Source organism: Thalassophryne amazonica, chromosome 15 (genome assembly GCF_902500255.1).
Source record: "Thalassophryne amazonica chromosome 15, fThaAma1.1, whole genome shotgun sequence".
Lineage (NCBI taxonomy): Eukaryota > Metazoa > Chordata > Actinopteri > Batrachoidiformes > Batrachoididae > Thalassophryne > Thalassophryne amazonica.
Genome location: NC_047117.1, coordinates 59,150,092 through 59,172,190, shown reverse-complemented (window position 1 = coordinate 59,172,190; position 22,099 = coordinate 59,150,092). Strand labels below are relative to the sequence as shown.

General features: G+C 40.5%; 1 protein-coding gene across 1 annotated transcript in view; it reads right to left on the bottom strand.

The window, feature by feature from the left end:
* Positions 1-22,099, bottom strand: part of evpla (envoplakin a) — a 48,978-nt gene that overhangs the window by 18,177 nt on the left and 8,702 nt on the right. Inside the window, exons 3-15 of the mRNA XM_034189336.1 lie at positions 21,858-22,012; positions 20,263-20,386; positions 18,929-19,060; positions 18,753-18,794; positions 14,331-14,492; positions 13,922-14,029; positions 13,082-13,177; positions 9,733-9,843; positions 8,110-8,256; positions 7,854-8,005; positions 7,656-7,753; positions 6,259-6,431; positions 149-315 (exon numbers count right to left, since the gene is read on the bottom strand). Coding sequence (XP_034045227.1) covers positions 149-315; positions 6,259-6,431; positions 7,656-7,753; positions 7,854-8,005; positions 8,110-8,256; positions 9,733-9,843; positions 13,082-13,177; positions 13,922-14,029; positions 14,331-14,492; positions 18,753-18,794; positions 18,929-19,060; positions 20,263-20,386; positions 21,858-22,012 — 1,667 coding nt within the window. The remainder of the gene's footprint in view (positions 1-148; positions 316-6,258; positions 6,432-7,655; positions 7,754-7,853; positions 8,006-8,109; positions 8,257-9,732; positions 9,844-13,081; positions 13,178-13,921; positions 14,030-14,330; positions 14,493-18,752; positions 18,795-18,928; positions 19,061-20,262; positions 20,387-21,857; positions 22,013-22,099) is intronic.

Genomic DNA, 22,099 nt, shown 5'->3' with positions numbered 1-22,099 from the left:
ATTTACAATACATCTTACAGAGATGTTAGCATGTTAATTAGCAATACACAAAGTGTACTGTGGCAAAATGGCAAAAAAATAAATAAATTGTGTCATTGTCCAACTGCTTATAGACGTGACTGTGTGTCAAAAGAAAACACAAGCTTACTTCTTGCCGTAGAGATCAGCAAGTGCGGCGATGCTGTCGTGCTTGTTGTTTGCAGCGCTGAGTTGGAGTGGCAGCGACGAAGACGTACCGCTGGACAGCAGGGGCTGCAGGTCAGCCTGAGCTGCAGCCTTCTGCCGCTCCAGGTCCTTCAGTGCCCTGGCTGCTTCCTTTGAGAGACAAATTAAGATACTTCAAACACGGGGAACAATGAATATTGCACATTTATCCTCCACAGCGTCAGGGCCAATATATGTATACGTTCAGGAACCGAAACACCACTGTGGTTACAGTCCATCACAGCAGTCTTGAAACTATGCACATCTAATTTTAAATTAACTATAACCTTCATTCATTAAGTTTCTGCCACTTATCCAGGTCCAGGTTACTGTGACAGCAGACCAAGCAGCTAATCCCACAACTTTCCTATCCTTGGGAAAGCTCTCTAATTCAGGTGTTCCCAAGCCAACTGGGACATATACTCCATTATCACATATTGCAACAAAAATCTGCCCTATACTCGTAAGCTAGCCCTTATGAGATACAAGAAAAAATAGGGCTGATAAATCAGACGCTTTTCCTGTCAATTTCACTGCCCTGGAAACTGGCAATAAAATCAGGTTGATACAAATCTTAAAACAGGGCGATACAAAAAAGACATTAAAAATGCCAGGCCTTTAGCCCCGCTTTTCATCCAATCAGTAGCCAGCATTTCTCAGCCCCACCAATGACACACCCCCATTTTGTGTTACCCTGGTGAGAAGTGCAGGATCCCAATACAGGATCCAGATCATTTCATTCAACCCAGATGTCTGATCAAGGTGAGAGAGTTTTAGCCTCCCTAGCAGGGAGAATTCTACAACTTGAGTCTCATACTGAAGTTGTGAGACATCAAGAAGTTAGTGAAGAGGACACTCATGACATTATAGAGAGACATAAGAACAAGACCACCACCAGGAAAATGGCGAGTGATGTGAACTTGTTCACTGAATGACTGAGTGAAACCAAGAAAGAGAAGAGAGGGCCCCTTGTTCTTTCTCCGGTGGAACTTGATAAATGGAGTTGAGGATAATTATATGGTTCTTGTCCACCAAGCTTGGCACACATATGTAGGTGAATTCTATCATGTCCCTTGTATCTGTATCAGGACTCGGGCTGATACAGATACGAGGGGCATGAGGCAGGGCATGATACATAAACAGACATGTGATAAGGTATACATATGTCCATGTAGGCATGTAAGCTATGCCTACTGGTTTTGGGCGCATGCGCATGCAGCGACCGGCAGCGAGAGTTTGATGTTCCGGCTTATTGTCTAAAATCTTTTTTCTTTGTTTTGTCTTGGAGTGTTTTATGTTCTCACTGTATGGTTATTGCTGTGTGAAGGACTATTCTGCTGCCAACAGAAATGGATCCGCTTTATTTTGTTGCATTGTGGCTTTTATTGTGTACCCTGTTTGTGAGGGATCTCACCGGAGCTGTCAATCCGACAGGGACACGTCATACTTATTCCAGAGATGTGTTAATGCAGTTGAACTGTGTCAGTCTGAACCGCGTTACGGATGTTATATTACCAGAATTTATTCCGAGGGATTTTAATTATCTGGTTTTTAACAAAGGTGATTCGATAAAGAAGAAGAGGAGAAAGCGGGGGAGATGAGGTGGTGTGAGGCTGCGTGTGCGTAAACAGCAGCTTACCAGGATCCCCTTGCCTGTCGTGATTATGGGAAATGTTCAGTCCCTGAGAAATAAAGTGGATGACCTTCAAGGAAATGTCCACTTTCAAAAGGACTTCAGGAACACTTGTGTCATGGCCTTTACGGAGACATGGCTTACTGAGGAAGACCGAGATGCCGATCTGCTCATCGATGGTTTTGGAGCTCCGCTTCGTCTTGATCGTCAGACTGAAGTGACGGGAAAAACGCAAGGAGGTGGGGTATGTTTGTATGTCAACAAACAATACTGCACCTCTGTGACTGTCAGAGAGAAAATCTGCACACCAGATGTTGAACTTTTATCTGCGTCCTTTTTATCTGCCTCGTGAATTCCCACAACTTTTTATAACAGTACTATACATTCACCCAAAGGCAAATGCTGCCTGTGCTTCTAGTACTGTTTTTAATGTTGTTCAAAAATTGCAGTCCATTTCACCTGATGCCCCGAATTTTATTTTGGGAGATTTTAATCAAGTCTCCTTGGAAAAAACCCTAACAAACTTCTATCAATATGTTACCTGCCCAACCAGGCGTGGCAAGACTTTGGATTTATGTTATGGGTCAATTAAAGACGCTTTTAAATCACTCCCTCTTCCTCCGTTGGGTTTTGCAGATCATAATTGTGTGCATCTTCTGCCAACCTACAAGACTTTTAAAGAGGGGAAAAGTACAAACCAAGGAGGTTAAAGTTTGGACTGCTGATTCTGAGCATTGTTTGCAGGAATGTTTTGACTGTACTGACTGGGACATGTTTAAGCAGTCCTCTGATAACCTGGATGAACTCACTGATGTTATATGTTCTATGTCACTTTTTGTAGAGACATGATTGTTCCCTGTAAGAAAGTTAAAATTTATCCTAATAATAGACCATGGGTCACTAAATCAGTGAAATCTTGTATAAAGAAAAAGAAGGAGGTCTTCAAAAGTAGACTCGGACCTTCTTTTAGTTACCAAAGAGCTTAAAATAGAGATTCCTAAAGCAAAACAGACCTATAAGTCTGAGTTGGAGAAGAGGATGGCTGCTCATAATCTTGGGTCAGCTTGGTCTAGTATGAAGGCCATTGCAGGCCTCCAAAATATGGAAAGCAGCACAAATATTACTTTAAATGGCTTCAACTCAGATATTGAACTAGCTAATGCTCTTAATTGTTTTTTTTAATCGTTTTAACACATCTGATTTTAGTAAGGAAACTCAGGAACTTGGTCTCAGGCTCCGTGACTCTCAACACTTCTCCCTTCACCAATGGGATATAGAAAAAGCTTTTCTTAGCACAAAGGTAAATAAGAGTCATGGTCCAGATAATATCTGTGGCCATTTACTTAAATCTTGTGCAAAAGAGCTGAGTCCAGTTTTTTATTATATTTTTAACTGGTCCTTGGAAACACAGCATGTCCCCAAAGTGTGGAAAGATGCTGTTGTGGTCCCAGTTCCTAAATCTAGTAATCCTACATCCTTGAATGATTTTAGGCCTGTTGCTCTAACATCAATTTTGATGAAGATTTTTGAGAAATTGGTACGGTCGGTAATGCTAAAAAATACTATGCATGCACTCGATCCGTTACAATTTGCTTACAGGCCTAATAGAGGAGTGGAGGACGCCACACTCACTTTGCTTAATCTGCTTCTCAGGCATTTGGAGGGCAGCGGGTGTCATGCCCGGCTTTTATTTGTTGACTTCTCTTCAGCTTTTAATACAATTCAACCCTGTATTTTAACCCAAAGGCTTTTAGAACATTTTAAATTAAGTAATAATCTCGTGGGTTGGATTTTAGACTTTTTAACAAACAGAACACAAAACGTTAGAGTGAACGGGATTTTATCAAACACAGTGTGTTCTTCTACTGGCTCGCCACAAGGGTGTGTGCTCTCACCTCTGTTATTTATTCTCTATACCAGTATGTGTCAGAGCACTTTTAAAAACAGGTTTATTTTAAAATACGCGGATGATACAGTGACTGTCAGTATGCTGCAGGATAATGAGAGTAGCCACGGTCCTGTAGTTGACCATTTTGTTAAATGGTGTGAGGACTCATATCTTCAGATTAATATATCTAAAACTAAAGATATGGTCATTGATTTTAGGAAGAATGGTAGCACACCTGGCAACACAACAATGAATGGTCAACCAGTTGGAATTGTGAAAACTTATAAATACCTTGGGACTATTATTGATGATTCGCTGAAGTTTGAGGCAAACTGTGAGGCGGTGTGTAGGAAGGGACATCAGCGCTTGTTCTGTCTCAGGAAACTGTCGTATTTTCATATTGGCCGAACCATGTTAACACTATTTTATCGTGCTTTTATTGAATCTGTTTTAGCTTTTTCTTTGGTGGTATGGTTTGGCAGTTTGACATTGAAGGATAGAAACAGACTGAGTCAGATCATTAAATGGTCCAGTCGGTTGATTGGTGAATCGCAGCTGAGTTTAGAGTCCCTGTACACTAAACAATTACAGCGGATAACCAACTGCATTATAGTTGATGACTCCCACCCCCTGGCTAATGAATTTCAACTTTTACCTTCTGGCCGTAGGTTTAGAGTCCCAAGGTGTAGAACAAAACGCTACAGGAGTAGTTTTGTCCCAGCAGCAATTGTGCAACTGAACAAATCTTAGTAGGTTTGCATATGGTTATATTTAGATATTTATATACTTATTTATTTATTTGCCCTTTGCACACTAGTTTTAAGCTGACCATCTTTTTAGTGGTTTTAAGGTTGTGAGTCCTTGGTGGTGTTTGTTAACTTGTTTTGTGTATGTTCTTTGTTAGTATTTTTAGTGTTTTTTATTGTTGTTGTTGTGTTGACTAACATGGACGCCTTTTTTCTGTTTTCTGTTTGCTGCAAGCCAAATCTACCTACGGGTACAAATAAAGTTACCTGAACCTGAACCTGAACCTGCGTCTTCCTCTGGCCTCCTTCCAATTGGATGTGCCTGGAAGACCTCCCTAGGGAGACAACCAGGGGCCATCCTCAACAAAACCTCAGCTGTGATATGAAATTGCGCAAACACCTTTGAATATAACTTGGAAATTAGGCAGGGGTGGGTTTCAGTGTGGCTTGGTTTCTGTGCAGAAGGTTCCCGGTTCAAACCTTTGCAATGTGGAGGTGCATCAGGAAGGGCGCCACCACTTTGTTGTCCACTAAGCTTGGCACATATACGAGGTCTGTTAGAAAAGTATCCGACCTTTCTATTTTTTTCAAAAACCTGATGGATTTGAATCGTGTGCTTGCATGAGCCAACCTTGAACCTTCATGCACATACTAGTGGCCGGCGATCACCTTAGTATTTCTCTGTTTTTCTTGTTGTTTAATGCTGGCAAATTATACAGTATTTTTTTTGTCTTTCTGATGCCTGATTCTGTTTTTTCTCTCTGTTTAAGGTGCAGCTCCATCCAGAGATGGGAGTTGTATTTGTGTTGGCGATCCTCCTGTCATGTGCGGCAATAGAATTTCTTGTATATTTGTCCGTGACTTGTTCTGTGACGCAGAGGGTCACCCCTTTGAGTCTGGTCTGCTTGAGGTTTCTTCCTCAGAGGGAGTTTTTCCTTACCACTGTTGCTCTGGGGGTTGGTAAGGTTAGACCTTACCTGTGTGAAGCGCTTTGAGGCAACTCTGTTGTGATTTGGCGCTATATAAATGAAAATAAATTGAAATTGAAAATTGAAATGCGTGCCTTTGTGTGAGGTGTGTGTTGTGCGCTCAGCGTTTTTTCATTCCAAGGAAAAAGACAGAACAACTGGAGCAGCGCAACTGCACCAAATTTTGCCAGAAAGTGGGCGACAGCCAGGTGGAAACTATTCTTATTATTCAGACGGCTTTCGGTGACGATACTATGGGCATCACACAGATTAAGGAGCGGACCAACCAGTTTAAAGATGGCCGCACAATGGTGGAGAGTGAGCCGCGCTCTGGTCAGCCATCAACATGCTGAAATGACCAGATCATTTCCAAAGTGAACGCTGTGGTGATGTGGGACCGTCGTGTGACTATCCGAAAAATTGCGGAAGAGGTGGACATCAGCACTTTTTTGGCACATTCCACTGTGACAGAAGATTTGGCCATGAAAAGAGTTGCAGCGAAATTCATGCCGATGGGTTCGGCACGAAGCTGCTGACGGAGCAAAAGTGCCACCGCGTTGAAGTCTCACAGGACATGTTGTGACATGCCCACCTCTTCCACCATTCGGAAGATTCAGACGGCTTTCGGTGGCTTTTCAGTCGTGTGACTATCCGTTCTAAATCACTACTGTAACAATTAATTTCAGTTTTGTCAAGAGTTAAAAGATGACCCTTCAAAACATCTGAAAATACGTACAGCCTAGGATGTAAAATTACAGAGTTCCCCTTTAATGTAGTCTGCCCAGTAGCTGTGTAGGTAACTTTCCTCCCTGCTCTCACCTCCTGCTCCCTCAGTCGACTGGCCAGATCACCAGTCGGGTCAGTTTTGCTCAGCGGAGTTCGCAATCGGTTCAGCATGTTCTCTTCAGTCTTGGCCAAGTCGGCATCAATGTTGGACAGCTGGTTAGCCAGGGCCAATGCTTTTGGGTCCATAGGAGAAGACGACACTGGGGCTAATTGAAGAAACAGGGAAATTAATTAATCAGGCTATCAAGTTGTTCTGCCTGACGAACGGCAACAAATCCAACAGGTCGTGAGTAATTTTAATGCGTGAGTCATTCGGTGTCAGTTAGCCTCTTAAGAGATCCCCACTTCCCCAATAAAGAGTGTAGCAAATGCCTGACGTCTTGCTGAAAGTTAGGACAACCACTTCTGTGTGCCAACACACATCAGCTCTCTCAGTGCGTGAGGATAACAAATGAAGCTAACCACCTACACCACCAAAGGTTATTTTCCAGCTGAGTCAACAGTCTTGAATTTAGCAGATGGCAACAATATGCTAGCATAGTACACACTCTTTTTTTGTCCTTGTTTTATCACTTTTGATGGCACATACTGTGGCAGTGTGTGGCTGCTGTCAATGCGATGGTGGACTTTTCCATGATTTTCTCTATGAAATCAGTGTAACATTTGGTTTACTGTCTGTGGCATACTGCCAATATGCAGTATTATTCCCCCCCAGAAACTTTGGAACCATAAATGGAATTGGTTCATTTACCTTTTCCTCCAAAATATGAACCTAAAAGCGAAAGCGTACTGATCTGCATTTTTGTTGAATTGCTGTCCCCGTATGAGATCAGGCCAGTCATTGGAGTTTACACAAACAACTCCACCAACTTCTGACAAAGGTTTAAAACTAGTTAAAAACTGCATGGACAAGATGGCCGCCAAATAGCAACACTACGTACAATGATTTCAAATCTGTACAGAGTGAAGTTTTATGCGATGCTGCCATTTGTGCAAAAATCAACCAAACTTAAAATGGATAAAACATTGAAGGTTGTCTGGCATGACATGTCACGCAGCATAAAAACAAAGAACAAAACAAAACAACACACTGTACAGTAAATTCAACCCAACAAGGGATGTCATCCAGTTAGAAAAAGTTAATGACAGAAGTTCACATTTACACTTTGTCCCACTGTGCTAAAGTAGCCAACGGCTGCTCACACATTAAAGCTACTTTATAAAGATTTGAAGAAATTTCAAAAGCCATGATGTCTAAACCGAAGTGTGAACTGAACCGTGACCACTGTGTACCATGAGGCCCTCATTTCCTGGAGACTTAAAGGTCTGAAGATGTCTTCTCAGTTGACATCCGTTTTTCTGAATTGCCCCACAATGACTCGGGCTGACACAAATCACTGAAGATGTATGTAACTGTAAATGGTAATGACCTGATTGTTGGGTCCTGGCGGTGTCTGTTTTGTGATTCTTCAGGGATGTTGCCAGAGAAGCTCTTCTTTTCTTAATGTCCGCCAGCTCTTTGCCCAAGCTAATGAATTGAAAATAACACACAAAGCCAATTTCTTAAAATACTGCATCGTGCTACACACTGTAGCTGTAAAATAATGATATTGCTTTGCATTACTCACAGGTCCACTTTGTTAATGGTGTCCGAATCAGGAGGTGGGATGAGGAAACAAACCCCTGGGAAGGATTTAGGCACCCCATCGGTGGAAGTAACAATCCAATTCTCATCCGGGATAGATTTAAGGGTGAATTTATCTCCTCTTGACAAAGAAGCCTTGATGACAAATGATATATTACACTTATTATGCACTCGTCAACTGATTTTCTGCAGAAATATCAGTGTAGAGGAATGACAGGAATTTGCCACATCATCTCCACCTTGCCTGTGTCCCAGTCACAGAGGGACTCTACGGTGATGGGTCTTGTAGGATTGATGCGCCGTTGCTTCAGAGGAGAGATGCTCGTGCTGCGCCTCCTCAGATCTGACAGCATCTGCTCACTGTTCTGTACAGCTTTTTCTTCCGCCTGGAGGGCAAGAAGGACAGACATCATTTAGGCATACAACTCCCAAAATCCACTTTGATTGATTGAGTTTATTCAGTAAAATAATGCACAAGATACAGATATAATGTACATTAAAATACACAGATAACACAAGAAAGTGAAAAACACTTATTTCTGTTGTGGTCCGCAAGCATGACTGAGCCCCACTTGTGGTTTTTTATCCTAAATTTTACCTTTAAAACACCCAGCGGTGTGCATAGATAACTAAAAAGTTCACATCAATGAACGCTAAACTGAAAAGTTATCTGTGATAACACTAAACCAATAAACTGCTGAAAAAAAATTAAGCTGAAGCTCCTGATAACTGCAAACTTTTCATATAAATTTAGTTATGTGGAGAAGATCCACAATAATAAAACAAAACATTTGGAGACAAGAATGAGGTGAGCAACACGCCACCTGTATCGGTTCATTATAAAACCAGCATTCAGCAATGAACATTAGTTTAATAGTTTGTTTTGAACTCAGTGGCGGCACCAGGAAATTTTTGTTGGGGGAGCTGGGGGGGGGGGGGGGGGGGGGGCTGGGGTAAAAGTTGGAGGGGCTCCATAAAATGTTGTCGAAATGAACAATATATAGTAAATTGCTTTATAAATACCAAGGTATATGTTTTAGTCACCCGTGCTCCTCTAAAATGTGGTATCAATGCACACACACATCACTTAGAATGATTGCAAGTTCAGTAAACTTGCACATAGGTATACAAACTGAATTCATCGAAATGGTCCTCAAGACAGTGCATGGAATCAACCTTACACAAATCGTCTATATCAAAGATTTATTGCCAATTTAACACTGAGGTTTTGGCTGAACAACAATATACAGCTTCTGTATATTCTATGTTAGTGCGCGACTGCGGCCAATGTGCTTGATGAATTCCTGCGCAAAAAGTAGTTCCCAGATAATATCAGTTATCAAGTTGTTCACCAATGAATATGGCTTTATACACCCTTCAGAAAACCATACACCCTGAGGCCGAAGGAAGGAAAGATAAGGTTGCTAATGTCAATGCTAATGCTAGCACATCAGAAAGACATGAAATTTCATTGCAGGTCTTTCATAAAAAATGCATGATCGTTGGCCAACAAAAAGGAACAGTTGTAATTTACCATATCTATGCAGCAAAACATGCAGGGCTTATGTTTCATTATGATTACTAAACGTGGCTGAATCCAACGATGCTGCGAGATGCTAACAGGCTACCACTACTGCAGGAAAACACTCCGGTAAGAGGAGAGGGTGACTTTATATACATCTAAAAAATGAATTGGTGCACAAACAGAAATGTTATTGGAAGATGCTATTCTTTGAAACTGGAATATTTATTTAAAAATGTACTGCAATTTATATGCACTTCAATTTTTGAAGACTGTCAATCTATAAATGATTGCGATCTTTCCCATAGTACCCCACTGTATTGTCAAAGCTTCCGTATACCTCAAGCTGGAACATTATCTCTGCATTGCTTTTCTTGGTGATGGCCTTGGGGTCCATGTTGTTGTTGAGGGAGGACAGAGATGCCGACAGTTGATCAACATCCATTTGATACTGGAAAATGACACAGAAAACATTCTGTTTGTCCATAATATACAAATAATGGATGGTAAGGAGTCCAACAAAGAGAAATATTGGATGAAGAAAAGTTATATTGGACTTGGCTATGCCTCGTCCAATATACTGTAACTTTTCTTCATCCAATATTTCTCTATGTTGGACGACTTGCCATCCATCAATTGTTATGTTCTCCACCCCCCTCCCAAATTAAGCAAACAACAAAGAGTCAAGTAAATTAGGTCAATTTATTTTGTTGTGAACAGCATATGAATGCTTCTAAAACATCAGTAGCATGCTTGTCTACCTTCTTAGTGTTTTTGGTATCCTTGGAGTTCGATATTTCCATCAGTTCCTCCTCTGTGAACTCAGCAAACCTCGCTGGCAGACGATTTTCTGCTGTTGTTGTCATGTTTGTTGCCATTTTTTCAACCAGCGTCTGTCAGCTAGTTCCTGACCTTCGTATGCTGCGCTCTGATTGGGTAGCTGTTGGCAGTAAGCTCTAATGCTATCGGTCAGTGGGAACCGATCCAATATAACTTTTGGTCCTAGCCTTTTTGGATCCTTTTGGATCCAACATAACTTTCTGGCTCCAAGCATGCCAAAATACAGGTAAATGATGGACAGAAAGGCTAAGCTGTGATTGGCTATTGCAATCTGAGTGGAGAACATAATGGATAATATGTGGCAAAATGATATGCAACTGCAATGTATGTTGTGAACTTAGACTGTATGCTCGACAAACCCTCCATAATGCTATCTATAGGCTTTCTGAAGAGCTGGTTTGAATCTCAGATCAGACAACTTCAAATATCATCATCTTGGCAGTAACTGATTCTACCTAATTCCTTGCCAACCCATAAATGGGAAAAGAAGTAGATTGTGAGCAAGACATGCCTGGCCTGGATGTGATGAATGAAGCCAATACAAGCTAAAACTAACAGGCTAATCAAGGTTTACGTGTTTTATTAATGCATATCTTGGTGGACTGGGTGGAGGTTTTATAACAGTGGCTTATGTGCAGGTTACAGAGTTACAGTGGTACTAACATAACCAAGCTATGGATACCTGCTAATTATTGCAAGCATTGCTCCCATAAATATTAAATAATACTAAAATTTCCCTTTATTGGAGTAAGAGGATATGGAAAATGAAAATTACATTACAAAAACAATATTTTGCACAACCCCAATTCCAATGAAGTTGGGACATTGTGTGAAATGTAAATAAAAACAGAATACAATGATTTGCAAATCCTCTTCAACCTATATTCAATTGAATACACCACAAAGACAAAATATTTAATGTTTAAACTGGTAGACTTTTTTATTTTTGTGTAAATATTTGCTCATTTTGAAATGGATGCCTGCAACACATTTCAAAAAAGCTGGGACAGGGGCAACAAAAGACTGGAAAAGTTGATGAAAGCTGAAAGAACATGTGTTTGCAACATTTCACAGGTGAACAGGTTAATTGGGAACAGGTGTGTGTCATGATTGGGTATAAAAGGAGCATCCCCAAAAGGCTCAACCATTCACAAGCAAAGATGGGGCGAGGATCACCACTTTGCGAATACCTGCGTGAAAAAATAGTCCAAAAGTTTAAGAGCAATGTTTCTCAACATTCAGTTGCAAGGAATTTAGGGATTCCATCATCTACAGTCCAAAGTATAATTAGAAGATTCAGAGAATCTGTAGAACTTTCTACATGTAAGCAGCAAGGCTGAAAACCAACACTGAATGCCTGTGACCTTCGATCCCTCAGGCTGCACTGTATTAAAAACAGACATCATTGTATAAAGGATCTTACCGCGTGGGCTCAGGAACACTTCAGAAAACCATTGTCAGTTAACACAGTTCATCGCTACATCTACAAGTGCAAGTTAAAACTCTACCATGCAAAGCGAAAGCAATACATCAACAACATCCACATTTCAAATTGTTTTTGGAAATCATGGACGTCGTGTCCTCCGGACAAAAGAGGAAAAAGACCATCCAGATCGTTACCAGCGCAAAGTTCAAAAGCCAGCATCTGTGATGGTATGGGGTGTGTTAGTGCCCATGGCATGGGCAACTTACACATCTGTGATGGCACCATCAATGCTGAAAGGTACATCCAGGTTTTGGAGCAACGTTTGCTGCCACCCAAGCAACATCTTTTTTAGGGACGTCCCTGCTTATTTCAGCAAGACAATGCCAAGCCACATTCTGCACGTGTTACAACAGCGTGGCTTCGTAGTAAAAGAGTGCAGGTACTAAACTGGCCTGCCTGCAGTCCAGACCTGTCACCCACTGAAAATGTGTGGCACATTATGAAGCTCAAAATACGACAACAGAAACCCTGGACTGTTGAACAAGTTGAAGTCGTACATCAAGCAAGAATGGGAAAGAATTCCACCTACAAAGCATCAACAATTAGTGTCCTCAGTTCCCAAATGCTTATTGAGTGTTGTTAGAAGGAAAGGTGATGTAACACAGTGGTAAACATACCACTGTGCCAGCTTTTTTGAAACGTGTTGCAGACATCCATTTGTAAATGAGCAAATATTTGCACAAAAACAATCAAGTTTATCAGTTTGAAGTTTAAATATCTTGTCTTTCTGGTGTATTCAAATGAATATAGGTTGAAGAGGATTTGCAATTGTTGTATTCTGTTTTTATTTACATTTTACACAACGTCCCAACTTCACTGGAACTGGTGTTGTAGTATATTTTCTATAGATAGCACAAAAAACAAAAAGGCAATATCTTTACGTTGTTTAAGGTAGTGCAAAAAACAAAACAATAAACCTTCCAAAATCAATTAACTTATTTATGTGATCTTTGAAAAGGCGACAAAGCATGAACGTTACTGCATATGTCCATATAGTTTTCCAATATTATCAAGTGAACAGTTTCCAGAAGTTTTCAACTTGAGACTTCATCTTGAAAGCAGCATTACTATGAGGCTGTTCAGGGACTTAGAAGTCGCTGCTTTGACACCAAATTACATTTAAACAAGACAGTTCAATCTCTAACACCACTCTGTGACATGTTTTTCTTTCTATGTATGCACACAATTTTTTCTCCACGCTCCCAGCAAAAACATAATAACATGGTGGGCTGGATAAGTAAGGGGATGGATGCATGAACATTTCTAAGTCCGTAGTGTGGTGGGCTTTATTTACATCAATCCTCCTGGAACTCAAAGGGAGTGCAGATTAATGTCATATTGTAGGATTGCCAGCAGACTTTACCTTTTTGTATTCCTCTACATTGTCCAGATGTGTTTCTTGACAAATGCAGAGATTAAGAAATTGTTGCCACTCGTTTCGCACATCATCCCTCTGATTCTGGAAATGCAAGAAAGTAAAAGTTTGATTTCATACTCAAGGAAGTCATTCAATATATAGTTTCTTTACAATGTAATCTTTTTCACTCTCAACACTGCATTTAATGTCATTCTTTGATTAAGAGAAAAAATAGTTGATATAGATTTAAAGGGGTCATATTACACACTTTTTCATCAAACTAATATAGGCTACCATCCCCAGCCACACATCCTATCTATTGTTTAATTCTGGGCTTACTTTTCCATCCTGTAGCTTATTTTGCCTCAAATTTGTAAACATAGCGGGCGTCACATTTCACCTCATGTTTACTCGCTTGTTAGCTGGGTGATGTGCATCGTGTTTCTCACAGCAGTTGATAGCTTGTTAGCTAGCACAATCAGCACGCGACATGTACAGTGTTCATGAGGCAGATAGACTACATGTAAGTTCAAGCACAGGTGTTTGTATTTTTTAAATTTTTTTCAGTAGGGGGCAGACGTCTATACGACATTACATAGAAAAAAATAAAGTTACAATCAATCTAGTATAAGTTTGCCAGATGCAATAGTTTGTCCTCATGATATGTTCTTCGAATTTGATGAGATACAAGATGATAGCATTTACTGTTATCGAGTTATTGACAAGATGTCTGGGATAGACTAACTTACTTACCCACCCATCTACGTTTTTGCTGTCCAAGCTTGTCCCAGTATTAAATGTTTTCAATTTCTACGAAAGCAACCTCTTGTGCATGGTGACAGGTACCTGTATGGTGGCACTGGCAGGATGCTTCAGTTCAAGGAGTCGGTCACCTTCATCCTGCAGTTTGTTCACCTCGCTCTCATGGGACAGCAGACTGTTGTTCTTGAAGGTCTGAAAGAGATCAAAAAGCAACATTATACTCAGCACTGATGACACATCTCAGTATTAACATGCAACAGTGCCCCGGGCCAATAAAGTCCAGTACAGGCCCTGAGACCGTTGGGTACCAAATGAACCAATTGGCTAAAGACACAGATAGGTAGCATGACCTGGAATCAAACCCATGTCTATTTACCATTAGCCCAGCTCCAGTCACATTGAGCTACCCGCTCTGTGGTCCCCACTGCCATTCCAATGAATGACAACACAGAGTCCAAGGAATTATCTTTTATTCCTTTTGTTCATTTCTGACCTCATACTGCCTGCGGACGTCAGATGGGTTGACCATGCGGTCACTCCAGTCCTGCTGCTTGATCTTTTTCTGCTCTTCTTCCAGAAACGCCATTTCCTTCTTGGAAGACTGCATGTATTCATACAGGCCAGATAGGTAGTGTTTACGCCACTTGGAGGTGTCCTAAAGAAAATAAAACTGTCAGAAAGACCACGGTTTCTTTGAAAATCATCAAACACTGGTACAGTTCATGTCATTCGTTTATCTAAATACTTTCAAACTTAACTTTTCCCAATACTACACACTTCATTTTTGTAAACAGTTCACTTCCATTAATTAAAATGTCTACTTAATTTACAAAAAAGGTTTTTTTTATAACAAAGACAGAGACTTGTTTCAGTTTGTATTTACCATATCAGATTTTCTTGTGTTTTGTGGTATTTCCTGTTAATTAATTAATAAAAAACAAATATTAGCATAGCCTTTCACAAGCCTCTCTCAATATTTTTGCTGGAATTTTGGCTCCTTCACTCTGACAGAACTGGTGTAAAGCAGCCAAAATTGTGGTCATTGTCAAGCACAGATTTGTTAAAACTGACTTTGGTGAGCACCTCAGATTTGCCAAGCTAATATGTCTGCCTTGCTGGTGTGGCAAAACAATACTGATTAAATAGCACACATATCTGCACCAGAGCAAAACAGGAACAGCCAAAAGAAAAAAAATTGACAAGTGCTTACTCAAACTAGGAAAAAGAAAACCTGATTTAAATATATATCAGTTGCACATGATCAGAATGTGTCCAAACAACCTAATTTTCTCATGAATCTCCTTTAAAAACATTGTTAAAATTGGTGTTGTTGACCACCTCACATTTGCCAAGATAATCCATCTACCTTGACGGACTTCTGTAAAGACGTTGTGTGAGGTAGAGATGCATTTCCCATTATTTAAAATCCTGAATGGGACCAATCTGACTTACAAGATGCACAGATGAGCCTCAGAGTGGCCAGAGAGAACAAGAGTCATCAGGAGATGACATATCTCCTAAGGTCACTGTAATCGACTGGTGTCAAGTACACCCTTATGGTAGATATGAATGAAATTGGTCAAAATGGTTCTTGATATAATTGCGCTAACAAGGGTGGCAATAACAATATCTTGAATATCTCACTGTGACCTTGACATTGACCCAAAGGTCACTGTAATCGACTGGTGGTGGGGGAATCACCCAAGTACACCCTTATGGTAAATATGAATGAAATTGGTCAACTGGTTCTCGAGATATCGCGCTACCAAGTGAAAATGGACAAACGGACATGCTGATTGCTCTACCCCCCGTATTTCATACTGGGGAGATTAAAAACAAAAGTATGGCACACGAAATGCTATTGCATGCAGCATATTATTGATTGCCATTGTTTGAATAATTAATTTGCATGAGATAAATTACTGAATGATTTTTAGCAACACGTACAAGATAATCCATTCATACAGCTGCATGATACCTCACTGAAAAACCAAAAGTTATTCTGTATTCAATAAATGCATTATTATATTTGCTATTATCAACCTAAAGACACAGTAATACTATCTTTCTCCCAGGTGTTATTTTCTACCTCAGGTCTGTGTGTGCACTCAGTTTGGCATATGGCAGATGTTTATCCTGTGCACATTAAGTAATCATACATGGGTGCTGATTATATCTTATGCACACACAGTGGCAGTTCGAGTGCTCGATAACGTGGCGTCTTTAGTATTTACTTCTCTACATAAACCACAGGTAGGCCATCAGCTCAGACTCTTCCTTCACTGCATAGACAGAGGAGCAAACCCTAATGTGTACACTGTTATTCTGTGATTCTTCTGCAATATGCTCCTGCATTACGCTGATGCAGCACTGTGTTGCATTTGCTGGGTTTCTATTACATATTTGCACAAACGTTAAACAATATTTTCAGAATGCCGACAAATCACAACAGTGAAATGACAGCATTGTCTTTGAGTGATTAAATGCCTCTGCGATAACTGTCATTCTAGTAAGGGCCATGTCACACTTAGTACTAAGGAGCAGGAGCCAGGCTGCATCAGGCGGAATATATATACAGTAGTGTTCAGAATAATAGTAGTGCTATGTGACTAAAAAGATTAATCTAGGTTTTGAGTATATTTCTTATTGTTACATGGGAAACAAGGTACCAGTAGATTCAGTAGATTCTCACAAATCCAACAAGACCAACAAGACCAAGCATTCATGATATGCACACTCTTAAGACTATGAAATTGGGATATTAGTAAAAAAAAAAGTAGAAAAGGGGGTGTTCACAATAATAGTAGCATCTGCTGTTGATGCTACAAACTCAAAATTATTATGCTCAAACTGCTTTTTTAGCAATCCTGTGAATCACTAAACTAGTATTTAGTTGTATAACCACAGTTTTTCATGATTTCTTCACATCTGCGAGGCATTAATTCTGTTGGTTTGGAACCCAGATTTTACCCATTTACTAGTGTGCTTGGGGTCATTGTCTTGTTGAAACACCCATTTCAAGGGCATGTCCTCTTCAGCATAAGGCGACATGACCTCTTCAAGTATTTTGACATATCCAAACTGATCCATGATACCTGGTATGCGATATATAGGCCCAACACCATAGTAGGAGAAACATGCCCATATCATGATGCTTGCACCACCATGCTTCACTGTCTTCACTGTGAACTGTTGCTTGAATTCAGAGTTTGGGGGTCGTCTCACAAACTGTCTGCGGCCCTTGGACCCAAAAAGAACAGTTTTACTCTCATCAGTCCACAAAATATTCCTCCATTTCTCTTTAGGCCAGTTGATGTGTTCTTTGGCAAATTGTAACCTCTTCTGCACATGTCTTTTATTTAACAGAGGGACTTTGTGGGGGATTCTTGCAAATACATTAGCTTCACACAGGCATCTTCTAACTGTCCAGCACTTACAGGTAACTCCAGACTGTCTTTGATCATCCTGGAGCTGATCAATGGGTAAGCCTTTGCCATTCTGGTTATTCTTCTATCCATTTTGATGGTTGTTTTCCATTTTCTTCCACGCGTCTCTGGATTTTTTGTCCATTTTAAAGCATTGGAGATCATTGTAGATGAACAGCCTATAATTTTTTGCACCTGCGTATAAGTTTTCCCCTCTCCAATCAACTTTTTAATCAAACTACGCTGTTCTTCTGAACAATGTCTTGAACGTCCCATTTTCCTCAGGCTTTCAAAGAGAAAAGCATGTTCAACAGGTGCTGGCTTCATCCTTAAATAGGGGACACATGATTCACACCTGTTTGTTCCACAAAATTGATGAACTCACTGACTGAATGCCACACTACTATTATTGTGAACACCCCCTGTTCTACGTTTTTTTTACTAATAGCCCAATTTCATAGTCTTAAGAGTGTGTGTATCATGAATGCTTGGTCTTGTTGGATTTGTGAGAATCTACTGAATCTACTGGTACCTTGTTTCCTATGTAACAATAAGAAATATACTCAAAACCTGGATTAATCTTTTTAGTCACATAGCACTACTATTATTCTGAACACTACTGTATATTAAAAAAACATGCACACAATTCGTGCCACATCTGGGAGAGAAATAGAATTGCAGATGTCAGCCAATCGAAAACACAGACTGCGCTCTGACCTGACTGACTGACCCTACTGATGAACCCAGATGGCTGTCAGAATTCAGTGAGAATATGTGACTAACCCACCTGTGTGTTTCTTTCTGCAACTCCACAGTCATTGGCCACTTAGATAAATTTCACATCCAGCTTAACAGACTGTTTTCGTGATGATAGTGCGAATGGCCACACAATTTCTAAGTGCCAAATGAGCAGTGTTAGATGTTCGTGTGTGTCAGCTGGAATTTGGCCGACACCTGCCGTAAGAGGGTTCGATGGGCTCACACAGCGCACACTCTGTCTTTCAGCCGCTGGTGTGCACAAATAGTTGTCACAACAGGTGTATGAGGTGTTAGAGGCAGCTACGATTGTACACATTTTGCATGCAATTCCTGCTTCATGCACACTTCATGTGCAATTCGACCAAATTCGCACTATGTGCGAAGGGGCCCTTAACATCGTCCACACATGCAGTGTCATGCATTTTCAAATGCCATGTGACTTTTCTTTTCGTCATGTGGTAAATCATAGTGGCAAAAGTGTCCCATTGCAGTTTTAGAACCATCTCATGTGAGTGTAATTATTTATTTATTTTTTTGGTGATATTTGAGAGGGTTTTTTTTTTTTTTTCTCGAAATGCACAATTCCATTAAGCAAACTACTATAAAATTGTACAATTTGGACAGTAATGGAACCCCTCCTAATTATTCACGGTTGTATTATTGTAAAGTGTATTTCTGGTTTAAAACTGAATAAAAATGTTTAGTTATTACTTATGAACAGCACTACTCACCAGCAGGTTGTTATATTCCTTCTTCAGGGCTATGTACTTTTCCTTAAAAAAAAATGCATCAAGGGTTAGAAGTTGCAGGAAACTTTTTTAATTAAGATGAGTAACAAGGGCAAGCGAAACATTACTTTTGGTGAATGTGAACACGAGTGTGTGGCTACAATGGAGACAACATTCACCTTGCTGCCAGCAGAGCTGACATTCAGCTGAGACTGGTACGCCTCGATCTCTTTATGGAGAATGTTGTGGGCAGCAATCTGCTTCTCTAGATCTTCCAAGGTGGGGCCGTACTCCTCCACATTCACCTTTTTCTGAGGATGCAGGCAGGAAGGACACCATTAACAAAACAGAGACATGCAGATGCATAATTCCACAAAAAAAGAAGGAAATTGTAAAACTGGACAAAAAGTATTAAGTGTGCAACAAAAGTAGCAGAAATACAAAAAAAACACCCCATAACAATCAACCGCATAAACCAATCATAAACCAAATTTCAAACCAGATTTCAACAGATTTCAGTTTCGCAGTCTCATTTGGACCCTGCGTGACATCGCGGGATTTGACCACTTATGGGGACCTCCGCTGCCGTTGCACCAAAGCAGTCGCAAAAAGTTTTTTTTTTCGGTTCCCAGTGGAGAAAGGAAGACGAGGCAAATGGGAGACATCATGTCGGTAAGTGTTAGCCTACACAGCTAACCAGAGTAGCTGCGTTCTCTCACCTGCAAAACCACCTCGACACGTTTGAGCTCCGTGTCATAAACAAACCGCAACATATGTCCACTTTCCACCACATCGTCACTTTTTCTTTGTATTTTCACTTTGTAATTTTGTAATTTGCCCAAAAACCCAGAGAAAATGCAGTGTTTCTGTCCACGGAAGTAGAGAAATTCCGTCATATGCATCACATTTTGCCCCTTTAGCGCCCGCCCTCAAACGAGACTGCGCTGCCCAACTGGGGGTTTGCATCTGGTTTCCACATACTGTCTGTATAATGTCCATAATATATGGAATACACACTCTCAACACAAAGAAATGCATTTCTTTATGGAGACCACAGCAGCCATGAGCTATTAATTGTCTCTGTTTTTTGTTTTTTTTTGCCATCTATTTGTGTGTTGTATACATAAATGTGTTAAACTCGCTCATAGTTTTGTTTGTTTTTGTTTTGCTTTTTTTACTTATACAACTACACCATTTGGCTATCAACAGTCAACCACCTGATAGAAAGCAGCTAGCTTGTTAGCTTTCCAAAGCTAGTTTCCAGGTACACCACATGTGCTGTCTCTGTAAAATCCACTGCAAAAAGTTAAATTAAATGAATTTTGATTTGAATGAATGATTTATTATTATTATTTATTTGGCACACAGATGAACAATTACAAAAAGTCATAAAAAGAACAACTTAGGCTAATGGTATACCCGTGTGGCCGAAGGGAGTAGGCAGAATTTCTTGTCCAATGACATTCCAGCTCACTTGTGGTATTCAGATGTCTGAGAATGTTACAGTACTTACTTTCTTCTCGTCAAAAACCGGACCCCATTCGATTCTGGGCATCCGAGACACGTCATCAATCTGTTCAAAGATATCTCGATAGACCTGACAGTCCTTCAGCCAACGGTCATGAAGACGTGTGACACTGCATGGAGTCATCAGAGAGCAAGAAGAGAAGAGCTTTTAGCCATCATTATAAGAAGCACTGTATACATATATATATATACATTAATTAAACACCTAATCCCAGGTTATCTAGCCTGTTAGTTTTAGTCTTGGCGACTTCAAGATGGTCATGCTGGTTCCACCCCTTTACCCATTTATGGGTTAGCTGGGCAAAGTCATGACTATCAAGATGGAAGCATCCAAAATCAACACACTTGAGCTTCAAACCCACTCTTCAGAAATCTGATGGATGAAGACATGGAAGGTGGCTAAAACAAACCTTTGAGTGATTTTAGTAACCCCTTGGCACCTCCTGCATGATAATTTGTATTCAGATTGGTCAACAAAATGTTTCTTGCATGGAGTTTTTCAACTGATTTTGGGTCATTTGGGGGCACTGAATCTGAATCTGGTGTTAGTTTTTGCCAATCACATCACGGTTTTGAGATATGAAAACATATTTCTCGTATCAAGCATTGAAGTAAAAGCTGCAGTCTTGCACACCTCTTCGGTGCCATAAGCGATATTACGGCTCTTGTTCACATTTTGCGAACCTGGTTTAAAATCTATGCTTTTAAAGCTCCTTTGGTGCATGATTAGTGGCGTCAAACTCGCGAGTGAATGAGCAATTTTTGTGTATTCCATCAGTACTGAACATGCTGATTGCAAAAAAAAAAAAAAAAAAAAAAAAAACATGATTGAGGAAATCTGAGCTCAGATTCAGATTCAGCACCCCAAAATTACCCCAAATCAGTTCTCAAAGTCCATGCAAGAAAAAACAAATGCTGACCAGTGTTATATCCCTTGTAAATAAATTGGTGTTGGGCACACCAGACTGTACAGTATGGAAGGTCAAGATAGGGGCCTAGGTTTCAAATTTTCAGTGCTTTTCAAAGAAGAACCTGTTAAATTTACTGATTATCCAGATTCAGGATGGAGTAGTTCACTCTTATTTTAACATTTTCAATTTATTTATTGCCCGAACTGCAAGACATGTGCATGTTGACCAAATGCTACAGAAGCCACGGAGCTCCACCCTGGGAAAGCCTTGGCAGAGATACGTGTTCACAGCATGCTGCAATCATTAAGAAGAAGGGTCTTTTAATGTCATTGTACACACAAAGAAATTTGTTGTTTACATGTAACCCATCTAATTACAGCTAGAAACAATCCAGCCACTAGGAGCAGTGGGCAGCTGCAGTCTGGCACCTGGGGACCAACTCCAGAGACACTGCCTTGGTCAGGAGCAGACTCAGTTTTTTTTTCTTTTCTTATTTCGAATATATTGTTAGGAGGAACCCCACGCAGACATGGGGAGAACATGCAAACTCCACACAGAAAGGGCAGGAAGTGATTCCACCACCTTCTTGTTGTGAGGCATTCGTGCTAACCACTAAGCTACCATGCCACCAGTTGTTTTCCTGTATAGGAGTTTTGCGATGACGACTCACTCATGCTCTATCTCCTGGGCTTGGGGGTGCTTTTGCTTCTTGACTTTGTCGAGGTCCAGGAAGAGGTCTTGCAGCAGGGCCTCAGCCTTGCCCAGCTCGTCGCATAACTCCTGCTGATGCTGGCAAGGCAGGTCTTTCTTGTCATTTTCTGCATCCTGGTGGACGTAATCAACATGCACATTATTAGAGAGAGACAGCTGTTCAACGTGTGTTTCTCTCAGCCGTTGAAGATGTGCTTGTGT